Source organism: Equus quagga, chromosome 6 (assembly GCF_021613505.1).
Source record: "Equus quagga isolate Etosha38 chromosome 6, UCLA_HA_Equagga_1.0, whole genome shotgun sequence".
Classification (NCBI taxonomy): Eukaryota; Metazoa; Chordata; class Mammalia; order Perissodactyla; family Equidae; genus Equus; species Equus quagga.
Window position 1 is genome coordinate 67,467,408 of NC_060272.1, and position 14,699 is coordinate 67,482,106.

The 14,699-nt window shown below is 41.5% G+C and overlaps 1 protein-coding gene across 3 annotated transcripts in view; it reads left to right on the forward strand.

The window, feature by feature from the left end:
* The window catches only part of DCLK1 (doublecortin like kinase 1), a 320,917-nt gene extending 308,753 nt beyond the window's left edge, over positions 1–12,164 (forward strand). For all 3 annotated transcript variants that reach the window (XM_046664669.1, XM_046664671.1, XM_046664670.1), the window contains one exon: positions 6,507–12,164. In XM_046664669.1, the coding sequence (XP_046520625.1) occupies positions 6,507–6,671 (165 nt within the window). In that variant the 3' untranslated portion in view covers positions 6,672–12,164. The remainder of the gene's footprint in view (positions 1–6,506) is intronic.
* Positions 12,165–14,699: the final 2,535 nt, after the last annotated feature.

Consider the following 14,699-nt stretch of genomic DNA (forward strand, 5'->3'; position numbering starts at 1 on the left):
AGTGTTTGCCTCTGAAAAATGCAGTTACTAAATCCAATAATTACTGATGTGACAGAAAACAGTGCCTCACAACTTAAATGAGGTGCATCTCTTGCAAGTCCTGCATGTCTTGCAGAACAGAAATATTTTTGATCCATAGACTGTAAGGCCTATTGTTTGCCAAGAGAAAAACATAACCCATTATAGTAGATTGATGGCGATGTTAAGAATATTCATAGTATTTCATAGGTGGAAGTGTCCCTAGGGATCATGCACTGTACCCCCCTTCAGTCTGTGGATGGGGAAATTGGGGCTTGACATGGTTAGGAAACGTGTCCAAGGTCACATAATTAGCTGAGCTAGGACAAATAGCTAGTTCTCCTGACTTCCCCGTACTGCTGCTTCCAAGGGGGTTAAGCTAAAGCTACCAGACCAGACAAGCATTGCAGAGATGTGGGTGACTCAGACCAGTAAAAACAAAGCTCATGCTCCAATTCATAATCTCAACTCGTGCCTGACCTTCCTCCTCCATTCTATATTTTTTTCTTTAACGTTGCATAGATATGCCAGCTGGATATGTCCTATGTATTTATGCTGATTTCCAAGCTTAATGTCAGAAATAAAGATTTACAATATCCTGGTACTATGTGGAGGAGGATAGTATCATTTCATTGTAACAGAAGAGGCCACTGACCAAATTCATTAGCTGTATCTATTGTTGGAATACATTTCCTTGGTTTTAGGCAAGCACTGTCTTTTATTTATGCCTGCCTGGCATTATGGCAGGCACCAAAACGTGAAGGACATTAATTCCTCTAAGATTTCCAACTGCTGTGTGTGCAGCCACCTGAATTGCTGAGGTAACTGGCATTATTTTACCGTTCCTCAATTTTCACACTTGACCTAGAAGCTCCTAAGGACACCGTGATAACCAGGGGCCTACAGTCTGAGGGAGGGACACGCAGGGTTTCTTTCTGTAGGACAGGTTTATATTAGTTTCTCTATATCATTTTATTTGGTCAACTGTTTGTTCTGTTTACCAGGATCCCCCAGTCCTTTGTCATTTAGTTATAGCCCAGGACACAGGATGGCAGTCATTATCGGGTACATATTTTAAGTAACTGCATTAGAGCTTCGTATTTGGTTACTACTGGTCAACTGCAGAATCTCGAGAGATCTCTTACTCACTTCTAACCTGTGATAATTAGCACCAAAATGTGATAATGCAGGTTTCAGATTCTTCTTACGAGCTCTTAATGAAGTGATAACTTACCGAAGAAACACTTGGGAATTCTACTGCAAGTCCATTCAAGTCGGTTCCAACAGAGCTACAAACCTTGAGCAAAATAACTAATAAAATAATAAATCTGTTAGGAAGTCTTAAGTTTCAATGGACCATCGAGGCCTGCCTTCCTTACATAAGACAGGCATTAAGGAGGACAGATCCTATTTGCTCGATATCTGGGAATTTTTTGTGATTGATAAAGAGGAAAGCAGCCTTTCCAGAAGGGTTGAAAGGGCCCAGGATTTAAATTTGTGATGCAGCACCTCAGAGGAAAAGTTATGTTTTGAAGGCTATTTGGGGAGAAAATTATCGGTTGGATTATATACATTTTTATAGCAATAGCTTTAAAAAATTATATAATAGCATATTGTCTATTTCTTTACTGAATTCATCTGTCCTGAACTACATGTGGGGCTACAGAATTCAACTGTAAAATTTGAACTGCACTGATTTTAGAGACAAGTTAATTTTATGGCCACAATTAAAATTCTAAAGATCTCATAATATGACAGTGCTTACTGTGATAGAAATTAGACCACAATAAATGGTTGTTGAGTAGATAAATATGTGAGTATAAGGGAATATTAACTTTATCTGATGTAAGCATTTGGTCATATCTGAAACATAAATCACATTCTTAAATATTGACTCATAATACTTTTAACCTCTTACTGTTTGTATTATGAAGTTGCTTTGGATTCTATTTGTTATTCACAAAGCACACAATCATCTAAAATAATTTAATTCTGTATTAACTAAGAAATACTTAATATGTCCCTATTATGTGTGCCACAGTCTGCTAGGCATTCTGGAAAATGCAAAGACATTTCAGATTCTCCCAGAGAGGAGCTTGCATGGTATTTGGGAAATTTGTGCAGAAAAGATAATAGGAGGCCCAGGTTCAATAAGTGCCAAAAGTTTGGTCAAGACAATACTTGCCTGAGGAATTTAGAAAGAAAAAGTGTGATACAAGAGGTGAAATTTAATCAAATCTTGGAGAATAGATAAATTTCAGTGGGCAGGAAAGGAGGGGAGGTAATTCAGGTTGGTACACCCTGAGGCAAGATGTAGAGGTAAGAATGATTAAAGTACATTCAGAGATATGTCAGTTAGGACAGTTTTGATTGCAAGCGAAGAAAACCCAGACCAAACTGGCTCAGGCAAAAAGGAAATTTATTGTTGTATGTAATCTGAAAGGTCCAAAGGTTGGGTCTGGCTTCAATGATGGATGGATTCAGCACTCAGTCAGGGCTTGGGTTCTTTCCATCACTCCACTCTGTCTCCCTGTGCTGGCTTTAGTCTGGAGCTTCACATGGTACCAGGATGTGGGAAGCAGCTCCAGGCCTACCATCCTCTCAAAATTGGGATTCAGTACAAATGTGAAGGCCCATCAAAGTCTTCTTGTGTCTTATTAGCTGGGTGCCCATCCTGAACCAATTGTGAGTGTTAGGGAATGCAGTAGGTGTAGCTTTGCTCCTGGGACACAAGCCCACCCCCGTCCCACTCTCAGAGATGGGGGTAGGGTCACCTTCACTGGAACCACAGATTACAGGAGTGGGGGATGTCCAAAGAGAAACTGAGCTATGATTAACCATAAGCAGAGTAAATGGATGCTGTGCAAGAAAATCAAGTGTCCGCTAATGGGGAACAAGTCTGCTGATATCACAAGACCACTTTGAGTAATAACAGAAACTAGACGCTGGAAATTTTTATTGTAAGCACATTGTGAATGTTAGGACGAGAAATTGGACTTTATGAGGAGTTGTAAATAAATCGAACCTGGGGATAATTGACCTGTCAGCTGTGTGCAGGATAGACTGGGGGTTGGGTGCTCAGGAGGGAAATAATGTGACCTCTGTTGTACTTTCCCATATTTCAAAAGCCACAATGTTTGTAGAGTACCTATTGTGTGCTATGAACTGTGGAGAACACAGAGAGGATGTCCAAGACTTGATCTTGCCCTCCAGGGAGTCTACAATGTGGCAGGGAAGACAGTAAATTGGAGTCAGTTACGGTGTAGGCAGGAAGCACAGTGATAGCAATACTAAGTATCCTGGGAACACAGAGGAGGAAGAAGTTCTTAAAATGCATCTCAGTCCGTGGAGCTGAAAGCAGAGTGAGCAGGAGCCCAGGCGGGAGAGGTCTATGAATGGCGATGCCCTCTGGGACATTTGCTTTGAGAGCAAGTCTGTTGGGAGCCCTAAAGATTAGTTGTGTAGCCTTTGAGAATATTACAAGGACCTGGCTGGTTAGGAACCTGCTTCTCTGTCATCAGACTCAGGTCTCCCTAGGAGCTTACAGGCCTAGAAGGGATTGTACACACACTGGATCCTAGCTTGCTGTCCCTGAGAAGTCATCAGCATGGGAAAGCCCTGGTCTTTGGCCTCTGATGCTGCCTGTGGTCAGTGTCTTCTCCCCAGCTGACTCTTGTTGGGAACAGAGAAGGAATGAGCTTCTGGGGTGTGGTGACTTCGTTTTATTCTGTTTCAACAGACTTCAGAGTAAATAGGAAGCAATCACTTGGGCCTTGTGCAGGAGGAGAACTGGATTCTGTTCCTAGCTAGTGATGCAATATGGGCAGTTCTCTGCACATGTCTGGGCCTCAGTTTCCCTGCCTGTAAAGGCAAAGCATTGGATGAAGAATGCTTTGTAAATTCTCTTTCAATTCTAAGAGTCTAGAAATCCAACAGAAACAACCATCACACCCTTATTTCATGACACGTGATCATGACATGATGTTTCCAAAATAACTGCTATGCAGTTACTGGTGTGAATCAGTGCAACTGAAAGCATGGGAGACTTTGAGCAGAAGGCTTCATCTATGAAGGTGGATGTTTAGAAAGCTGCAAACTTTGCTAACAAGAGTGGCGAGAACTGACCACTTAAAAGGGACAGGGCAAGGGTTCTCTAGGCAGAGGGACAAGTAAGGAAGAGAATATGACTGCCCTTATCAAGATTTGGAGAAATGATAGTGACGATAAGGGGAATGAGACCATCCAAGCATGGGCTCAACATCGAATGTCACCAGCCTCTGCAAAACCTGGATTATGGTGTTGGTGGAGAGATGGCCTATTTCAGTGTCTGCAGCCAAGAGCATGACTTGGAGTAACTGAGATTACGGGGAGATGAGGTAAATATGGAGAAGGTGCCAGTGAGAGTAGGGAGGGAGGACAAGCGCTCAGAGATAAGTTCTAATAGGAGCTTTGTTTTGCATTGTTTTCCTATGACCTGCAGTGACTTAATTTTAAAACAATATCTTACATCAATTTGTAAGGAAAAAAAAAACAGACACCTTCCATTTTTAGGAGACTTAGCCGTTTAGAAAGCATTTGCACATCCATTTTTACAGACAGCAACTCTGGGAGAGTGGCAAGGGATTATTCCTGCACCTTATTTAACCCAGAACTGAGTGAATGGTTCTCACAGCCAGAGATGGATGGAGCAGGACTCAAAATTCCTGACTACAAGCCCCACGTGCTTTTCTTCCCCACACCAGAAAGCCTCGGTTCACTGGGCAATATTCAGTCCAATGCCAATGGCTTCTCTTTCTCGACAAGTCAGAAATATTTTTTATGACCAAGAGAAGAGTTTCTATTACTCGGATTAACTTCAGAATGGTTTTTATGTAAGTCAGACTAAATAGACGTCTCTTTTTTACAAACATTCAACTCTACACAAACAGAACGTTTTCAGTTTGCTTTGAAAGCAAAATACCACGCATTGTAACTTTAAAGTGTTTTAAATAAAGTTAGGAATTTGGGTTTATGATGCTGAAAATATCATAAAATCGGTGGGTGTAATACAATGACCTATATATATGAGTGTCCTTAAAAATTCAACAAGACAAAGAATCCAAGGTCACCATTTCAACAAACCAGTTATTGAATCATTGTATCTACCATCTAGTGACAGGAGAAGTGAATTAGTAAAGTTTATCTTCCTCGTTGATTTGTAAGACTGTTACTCAGTGTGTGGAGAGTTTTTAAAGCAGAGCAGTTCAGCCTAACGAAGCCATTTACTGCACTGGTACTACACACTGCCTCTCTTTCTCTCTTTATTACTTCATTTTGGAACTTTGATTGGCCTAGTTTAGATCTAAGATTGCTCTAATGCTATACTGCAATTGTATGAGGGGCTTAGTTTTCACTTTGTTCTCAGAACCAGGCTGGCTGTAAATTTATCTCTACTCTTTGAAGAAGCTAACAGTAAATTTTCAAGAGGAAAAATGGTGGTATATATCCCTGTAGAGGAAAAGTAATCTCTTAAAAGCAGAATCACCTCCAGGCTACATCCTTTTAAAGGGGGACTTTCAAATAAGGACGCCTTCCACTTTTATATGTGTTCTGTATTTCTCTTCAGGCTTTGTACCTGTCCTCTGCTCTCTGTGTAAGGTTTCTCTATAATGACCCCGTGCCTCCCCACAACCATTAAATCTGTAATGAAGTCACGCCATTCCCAATTCTGATGTCATAATGACTTCCAGAGCTATGGCTGGATTGCACATCCTGGAGATCATCCAAGGTTTCCTCAGGAAAATGAGGCATAGAGACCAGGAGTTGGAATACCTAGGAAATTGAATCTCAGTTTCACGAATTACCACATAGTATGATGAAAATGAACTTTGTAAAGTAAAAAAAATGCGTGGGAAGGTTTCCCTTTGCTTTAATTGCCTTCAAAGCAATTTTCAATTTCAGGCATTCGTTTCATTAAAATTAAACCAATCCTTCCCAGAGATTCAGCCGCACTCCCTCATCAACAGATAATAAGATAATTTAGAATGAGAAGGTGCTAAAATAACTGGATGAGCTGGTGGCTCTGTTTCCATGTCTGACAACTTCATCACCTTTCGTCTTTATTATACAGCTGCCTTGAGCTGAATGTTGATGAACGAGGCACGTCTGGCATCCTCATGTGTCGGATGCACGGGCCTGGGACTCCCATTTACCAAAGGCTCTCTGGCTAGCCTGGGAGCGACCAAAGGGTAATAGATTTGGAGCTAGGTGAACTCACGACATCATCCATCCTGCCTGTGCCTGCTGATGTCATGACCAGGTGCTTTTAGGAGCTGCATCTGGGGGAGCAGAGAGCTCCCCAACAGTGGTGACTGTTGTCAACAAAAGTGAGCCGTAAGGGACCGGTTATCTTGGCCAGCATATTTTTCTGACCTCAGAAAGTTCCGGAGTTTTCTTTTGCCATTTCCTTCGGCCTAATTGTCCTCTTTCTCATTTTATGCCCCTGCTAGACCACCGCTCTTGATAAGGAGAGGCAGGTTTTCCGACGAAGACGCAACCAGGATGTGAGGAGCCGGTACAAGGCACAGCCAACTCCGCCTGAACTCAACTCAGAATCGGAAGACTACTCCCCAAGCTCCTCCGAGACTGTTCGCTCCCCAAACTCGCCCTTTTAATAAGACCCTTTTACTCCAAGTCCTAGCTTAACCCTTTGAGACTCTGAGATTTTTTTTCCAAATTTATGTAAAACAGTTTCATCTGATCTATCTAGCACTCAATGCTTGAATGGCAGAACCGAAAGTGTGTGTTCTGGTCTCTTTGTAGCGATTTCCCTTTGTAGCTGAATGAGATGGTGACACATTATTGTGTGTGAAGATGGCAACTTGCTGCTACTACGGTCCTCAAAGGGTTAAGGCTAATTTGCAACTTTTTTAAACATAGAGGCAATGAATGTTTTCATCCTGTCAAGCTAGGATCTGCAGTATGTAATATAGCACATGTTAACCCTCTGAGTGCATCGGATTTTATGGAGAATGCTTGGGGAATTTTTCAGGCCTTTGGATGTATATGCACATGTTTCTTGATTTTGCTGCAGATCAAGGAGTGTTATTAGATGCTGAGATGTCCAGATAAGAAGGGCATCTAGAATATCTTGCTTGTCCTTTTTTGTGGGTTTAGAACATGGCAGGTTTATAACTTAGGCATAAGCACCCCTCTTTCTTCTTCACAATCCTATTACAAAAGGGACTTTTCTCATTAGAGGTATGACTGTCAGCTGCCCTGAGTCCTGCATCCCGAGTGGAGGGAATTGGGTCTGTGCCAGACAGCCTGACCCAGGAAATAGATGGTGCCCCCTCCCCTAAATTGTCTCCATATGAAGATGTGCTGATGACGCCCCAGAAATGCTGCTTCCACATCAGCTGCTGCTAGTGCCAGCACAGACCCTCGGGAAGTCACCATACCTTGTCTTGTGCTTGGTGAGTGAGGGTCTGCCTGCTCAGTACGAGACATCTACAGGAAAAAACAACTGGTGGAAAAGAGCAATAAATTGCCAGGTGCTCTAGAGGGCTGGAATTTCAAACAGAAAGAGGAAACAAGATCCTTTTCTTTTTCTCACCTGCTTTTTCATGCACTGCAGTCTTCAGTGTGAAATCCGCGTAGAGTATGAAATCCATACACATGAGCACTGGGGCACAGGGGACTAGAGGCAAGTGCTTTGCAAGGTGGCCAAGGAGAAAGCACAGTGGGAAAACAATCCAGAATGTTCTAAAAATGGGTTTTGAGGAGGTAAACCACTGGTAAGATCATTTCATGTGCACCTTTAGGTTACCTACATATAGTCTCCCAGGAAGAAGAGGATAAAACTTCCATTCCCTAAGATGACCTTTTTATACCCCTGTCTTTAGCTGTCCAGAGGCACAATGATTTTCTCCCTTTGGGCCAAGTCCTACCTGAGACCTGTATTTTCACTCCTGTTACCAGATCTTTCTCTCTTGCACTGTGTCTCCAGTGAGTTTCTTCTGGAATGTGTCTCATTTCAGAATCGGGGCCTGCCCCTTCCTGTACGTCACTGCAATGCTTAGAGAGGAGGCTAGCCATGTGTCTTGGAGGCAGGGGCCCAACTCAAGTGTCCTCCTAAGGTTTGCTCAGCTCTGTCATCCAGGAGACAACCAGTGAATGATGTCTCGTGAAATTTGCATCTGGATGGCTGAACAGCCCTTACTGTCTCTGTTTTGAATATACTTCCATATCTGAAAGTCTTGAAATTTGTGTATAACCTGTCTATAGTCAGTTTTTTATTTTCAAATACACATTGGTTTTCAATTGCTGCATTTTACTCTACAACTCAGAGACTATGGTCTTTATTATTAGACACTTTAAAATCACAACATGTCATGACTTTTGCAATGTAGTCCCCCCAATTTTTTACTCTTCCACACTTACATTTCTCTCTTTGGTCTGTGTGGTCCTGACATGTAAACAGTAGATCACTTATTGAGAGTTTTTTCCCCTTTTAGAGAGTTCTGAGATGATAACACACAACATCACAAAGTAGCACAAATCAGTTGGGTCTTTTGAGGGGAGGGGGAGGGCAGAACACCAGAAGGTTGTTGGTGTGTAGGTAGATTTCATGCTAGTAAAGTGTCCTGAACGGGTCAGAAATTGCTGCTTTCTCTAGAACTATAAAGCAAAGCACTATCCTAAGTAAGACCAAGGAGTAGCTATATAGCTTGGCCTCAACTCTAAATGTGTGAATATGAAGAATCCTATGGGCAGAGACCTACCTGCAGGAGATTGTCACTTTCCTTTCTTTCTCTGAATTACTGCTTTTCCTGTAGGCATTACATGTTTTGCTACAGCATCTAGTGTACAGAATTTACATGCATGGCTCAGTCCTTTTTCCATTCAAGTCTGGGGCGACCGTGGACCGTGTGAAGCTGTGGAGTATTTCCCAGCACACTGCAGAGGGGCAGCTCCGAAGAATGCAGGGCCCATTCAGCATGGGGATCCCAGCGCATCGCTGTAGAATTTGAGTGATCTATGCTGAATAAACAGTGGAATGTGACCTGTCAAGTAGAAATATTGAGTAATCAGATGGAATGCAATCTTTTCAGCATTAAGCTATCGAAATACTGAATGTCAGAGATGTACTCAGAGGGTTAACAGACAAGCACAAGGCATGCTGATTACGTTGGTGTATCCAGACTGCTTTGCTTTCTGCCAGTGCTTTCTAATTTTTTTCACAACATTCTTGGGATAGTTCAAGTTTGAAATAATTAAGTGGTGGTGTTCTTTAAGGAATTTCTATAACCAAATTGATCTTATTTTTTATTTCACTTTATCATAGAATAAATATGTACCATTATGGCAGTGTATCTCTGTAATTATCAATCTAATCATTGCCACAAGTGTTTCCATATTTTTTTTCTGGTATTTAATACAGCATTATGGTGGTGGCCTGGTGATGCGGACTATCTTTCCTTTATTGATACATGACCAACCATATGGTGTTTTGAAGGGAATTTTAAGGTTCACCTTTTCTGTTCAGTAGTAGACTAGTTGAGGAAGAACTCCTTCATTACATGCATTGTGTAAATCATCTCCGTAGATGAGAACTGTTTGTATTGATGAACACGTTTCTTCTCAACCTTGTAGCGGAAATCATTTTATTCGTCATAATCAATGAATATGTGATTTGCTCCAGATCGTTAGAAGGAAAAGTAAGATTTCAGTTATTGAAAATGTTCTTACCGTAGCCCTCATCTAACTTCCACGTGGTGCATATTAAAATGAGCAGAGAAAAAAATATGAATAAACTGCTGAAAACGCTTGGTGTTTTGTATTCAGTGAGCCCTTCCTGCAGCCTGCTCAGCACCCCCATGGGTGGTGGTTAACAGGCCTGTCAGATATTGTTGAAAGAAAGCAATATATCCATGAATGAAGGCTAAAATTGCAATCCTTTACCCTTTGAGGCATATTTCAATTGGAAAAAAAAGAAAAGAAAAGAAAAATTGGCTTAGCTTAGAGGGTCATGGAGCTACCGTGTGACCAAGCCTCACATGCACTAAATCACGGTTGTTTGCTGGCCAAGGGCGCCCATTAGACAACTCTATCCCCACGCTGAAGTGCGATTGTGCTTGAGGGAGAGCGTTCTTAATATTATTGTGTTGCCTGCTAGCCCTTCTCAGGGTAAGGATCTGTCAGCATTTCCACGGTAAACTTCTATTTTCAAAGGTTTTTAATTTGACCATAAAAAGGTGCCCCAGGCTGAAGTTTGCTCTAGCGGGCCTGTACCAAAGAGTGAAGGTTCCCTCCCTTCTCTTCTCTGCCCAATTTCTCCCGAGAAAAGAACAACGCAGAAATCTGGTATGTCCCCTCCTTCATCGTAATTTCAGAATTTTGGAAAGCGTCAAGATTCAAGATGGTAGTTTTAATGTGATTATTCATTTGGATGTGGGTTTAAAAAGAAATAAATGAGTTACCTGGCATATATTGTAGATAACATATCTTTTCTATAGTTTGTAAATCATTGATTTTTTAAACTGCTAACATGATTTTTTTGTCCGAAGATTTTTAAAGAACTCGAAGTTGGTCGGTTCAAAGGTTAGCCTTTCCTGCATGTTGTCTGCCATTTCCACTAGGAGTTTGGGAAGAATACTCTCAGACAGACGCTTACTTTGCATGCGGTGATAGAGGGTCAGATAGATACTTCCTTTGGAGATGTGAATTTCTTTATTTAATCATCAAGTTTCATGAAGCCATTCTAGTCTGTTGGGGAAAATAGTGATTAAAAGCACTTCCAAAATTAACATTTTTGTCAATTCAGATATGACAAGAGTAAATTAACATACTTTACACTATTTTTGTTTAAAGGCAAATAAATCAACAAAACTTGAGGACAGCCTAAACATTTGATCACTGCAAATGTGCTTTCAAAATTGGCGCAATGGTGCTGATATGTGAAACAGTAACAAATGGGGTCCCCAGGACCGCCAGAAGGAATCTTTAATTTGTATGTAATTACATACTGAGGGAGGAGGTGCTTTTAAGCCAGGCTTTTATTTTTTAATCATCTCAAATATGCAACCATCCATCCAGTAACATTAAGGGTCGGAAACTGGTGGGAAACAGGAAATTCAATGTTGAGGCTTAGAATGCCTCTGGTTGGGGTGGGTTTTTTTTTTCCCCCTCTAGTTTTTGTTGTTGTTGTTGTTGGACTTCGTTCGACACTGAAGCTATGTGATCAGTTTTCCATGAGCGAGCTGCTAACTGGCAGGTGTTTTGATCATGAGGATTGCAATATCTTGCCCTTGGAGACAAGGGAGAGATCCAGTTTCCTTCTTGTTCCCTAAAGGAAGAGCGATTTCTACAGTTAAACCATACCTGTAAATTTCCTCAACATTTCTGTTTTGGTCAACTGAAGTGAGACCCTTAATGTTGCTTTAATGTAAAATTGTATATTTTTGTCTGTGATATACTTTATTAATTTAAAGTAAATAATAGTTCTAACAGCCTTCACTGTTGGTATTAAGAGGAAGTAGGATTTTAAAAGTGATGATAAAGATGCTATAATGTCAATTCATTCCAGTCCAGTCAAATGTGGTAAGAAAAAGACCTTGAATAGTTCTCTAGGGACAATTTCTCACTTGCCATTGACATTAATCTTTGATGTATTCTCAGAAAAAATAAAAAGAAATTGAAACTGGTCCAAGGTTAGAGTCATATCCTCCATAACTATTTTTTTTTAATTTTATTAGGAAATTAATAATAGCCTTTTTCATTCTGGCTGAAAGAAAATTATTAAAGGATTAGTTGAGTGTGAAATTAAATAGTATTTTGCTCATGCATACTAAAAAGGTGGTCTCGGAACTTGATGCATTTAAACAAGTTTCTGAAAGGTTTCAATTTGGTGCAAGAAAAAAAAATCTATGTTTCCTTTGAAAATACTGGATTTATCAATTGCTGCATGGATCAGATGGCATAGGTTAATCTTTGATTTTCAGAATCTTAATGAAATAACTTTCAAACGATTTGTATCCATGATTAAAGCTGGAATGAGATCTAATTTTTTTCCTAATCTCTCAGTTTAAGCTAATAAATGTAGGTTAATGTGGAATGAAATCATCTGTGATATATTATGTTCATTTATCAACTGAGCTTTTTGATGTTGCCTGTTTTTATGTAAAACATGTTCTTAAAGTTAATAAAATAATAGTACTTGGTGTATGAACTACTACGTAACCCCCTAGCTGCAGTATCCAATCCTCAGTTCACATTGTCATAATGGAGCAAAATTTCATTCTAGTTCGAGTCATAATTGACACATTCAGTCCGCGAAGGAATAACCCAGCTGTGTTCTTGGGGAGAATTCTCTCTATGCAGGGCTTTAAAAATTAGTCATGCGTTCGGAGTGTAGCTTTCCCACATGTCCTCCATAGCAGAGTGTATATTTCATGAGCATAATTCAAAAACAACTATTCGAAAAATGTCCCTTTTCATATGTTACCTTCCTGCCTGGGCCAGTGACTTGGATAAACACAAAGAAATCAAATACCATTCAGCCTTATTTATCCTTCAACCTATGTGCACAGGCTTTCCAGAGAAGAGTGTTGTTTTATCCACTGACCTGTAATTAGCTGCCATTTTTATACCAATTTTCCATCAGGCGTTCCACATGCAATATTGACCTTAGAGAAAACTGTAAAACTGTACCATGGAATATAGTTCTTTTCTATGCTGGGAGATTGAAAAGTCAGCCAGCAAACGTGACTGCAGGTCCCCTGGTGTCTCAGGAAGGTGCCAGAATATCGCCAAGCTCTTGTAAAATTTGCAGTCACCTCCCCTGCCATCCACATGCTGTGGCTGCGGCTGCTGTTTTCCCATTTGCTCCTCTGCAGTGAAATCGCAGGGTCCTTTCTAGGCTCTTAGGGCAACTGCTGTGAAACAATAGCTAAGTGATTGCTTCCTAAGGACCATTACCCTGTTTTATGGGGCTGGCAGCTCCGCCAAAAACCTGCCATCAGAAAAATGGGTCCTGACACAGACACCTCAAACACCAGCAGTCTGGGGCTGAAGATGATAAAGTCGCCACATAAGGAAATTGGGAAAGGTCTTCCACAACCTGAACGATTGGTAGTTGGAAAGGTGAGACTTACTATGTACAGATAAGGAAGTTATACAGATGGAGGTAAACGGGTAGCAAGAAACAGATAAGCATCCTGGGAAATTTCTTCTAACATCTCCTGAAATAGAAGAAAGGCTTTGCTCTATCTTAGAAGGTAGCCCCTTTGCCTGGGCCCTGGGAGGAGCACCAAGGGAAAGGAGGAACCCCGCCCAGCCAGCTGGACCAGCCAAATCTACACTGGCCGTCAGCACTGTGACAGATGTCCCTGCCAGCTTGCCTGCACATCCAAATCATTCATTCAAATGTGTCTTGAGTAAGTGCCAACCACACGGAAGGCACTTCATTCTGGCTTAGAAAAGAAAAGGGAAACTCCATTGTCTGTTCTATTTTTACTATGGATCAGGAGACTTTAAAAGGCAAGAAACTGTATCTCTAGTTAGAAAGGTTTGCCATTTATTCTGAGACTCCTGATCCAGAGTTCAGATGACATAGACACCCACGTCCAGTGAGACCTTGTGTTTATGGCCACTTGGATTCTCTCGCTGGAGGATGTGTGGTTACCATCTGCCTGTTCAATGGTGCACACACCCTGTGGTACTCTTGGCTCGGCTCCTGGCCTCTGAGGTAGAAGGCTTCCCAGAGTCCTCTGTGCCATCTGTAATTAGCATGCAGTTTTAGACTCTACATAGACTAATACTGAACTATGTCCACATATTCAACAAGCATTATCCAGGACCTACTGCGAGTGATACTCTGTGGAGGCTAAGATGAACGAGACACAATTCTTCTTAAGAATCTGAGATTTGGTGAGAAATCTTCTAATCTGGATGTCCATGGGCCGAGGTGCCTGATTTATCACTCACAGATGGCCGAACACCAGTTTGTCAGGGGCGCAGCATCCCTACCAGCCCAAGACTGGCCCTCTCAGCGTGTGGAGACTGTGTGGGCTGTCTGCAGGCCAGCCATCAGTCACATGCAAACACATTTGTGGCCCACTCTATTACAATGCTTCACATGTCACCTCAGAAAACCCCTAGAAGGAAGAAAAGAAAGGAAGGGAACAAAAGAGGAGAGGGTGGGAAGGAGGAAGGAAATAAAAGCCACTGAGACCAAAGTTGCTGTGGTCTTAGGACCTAGTGTATCTTTTGGAGAATTTAAAAGGAAGAAAAAATATTGCTGTCTCACAGTGTGCACCTCAAGACCAGTCCCAGGAGATGCTCTTTGGGAATCGTGGAACATACCTTAGTGTGGAATTAACATGGCTTTTGGTCTCTTCCACATTCTTTGAGCAGGTGAGCAGTCCACCTGTATATGGTGAATAATAATAAGATCCCATCAAGGGCACCATCAGTGCATTTCTTTAAGCAGGAGGTGGGACATTTCCCAAGAATGTTCTAATTCCCACACTTCACTATCCATTCTCTCCTTGAATTTCAAGATCCCCTCAGAGGACCCGTTCCCCGCCATCCAGAAGGACATACCCTGAACCTGCACTACTGAAGGGAACTTCAGCCTGGGGGACCCTCTCCCCCATCTACCGTCTAGGGCAAGTCGTCTACTTCCATCTCTAGCAAGTTCC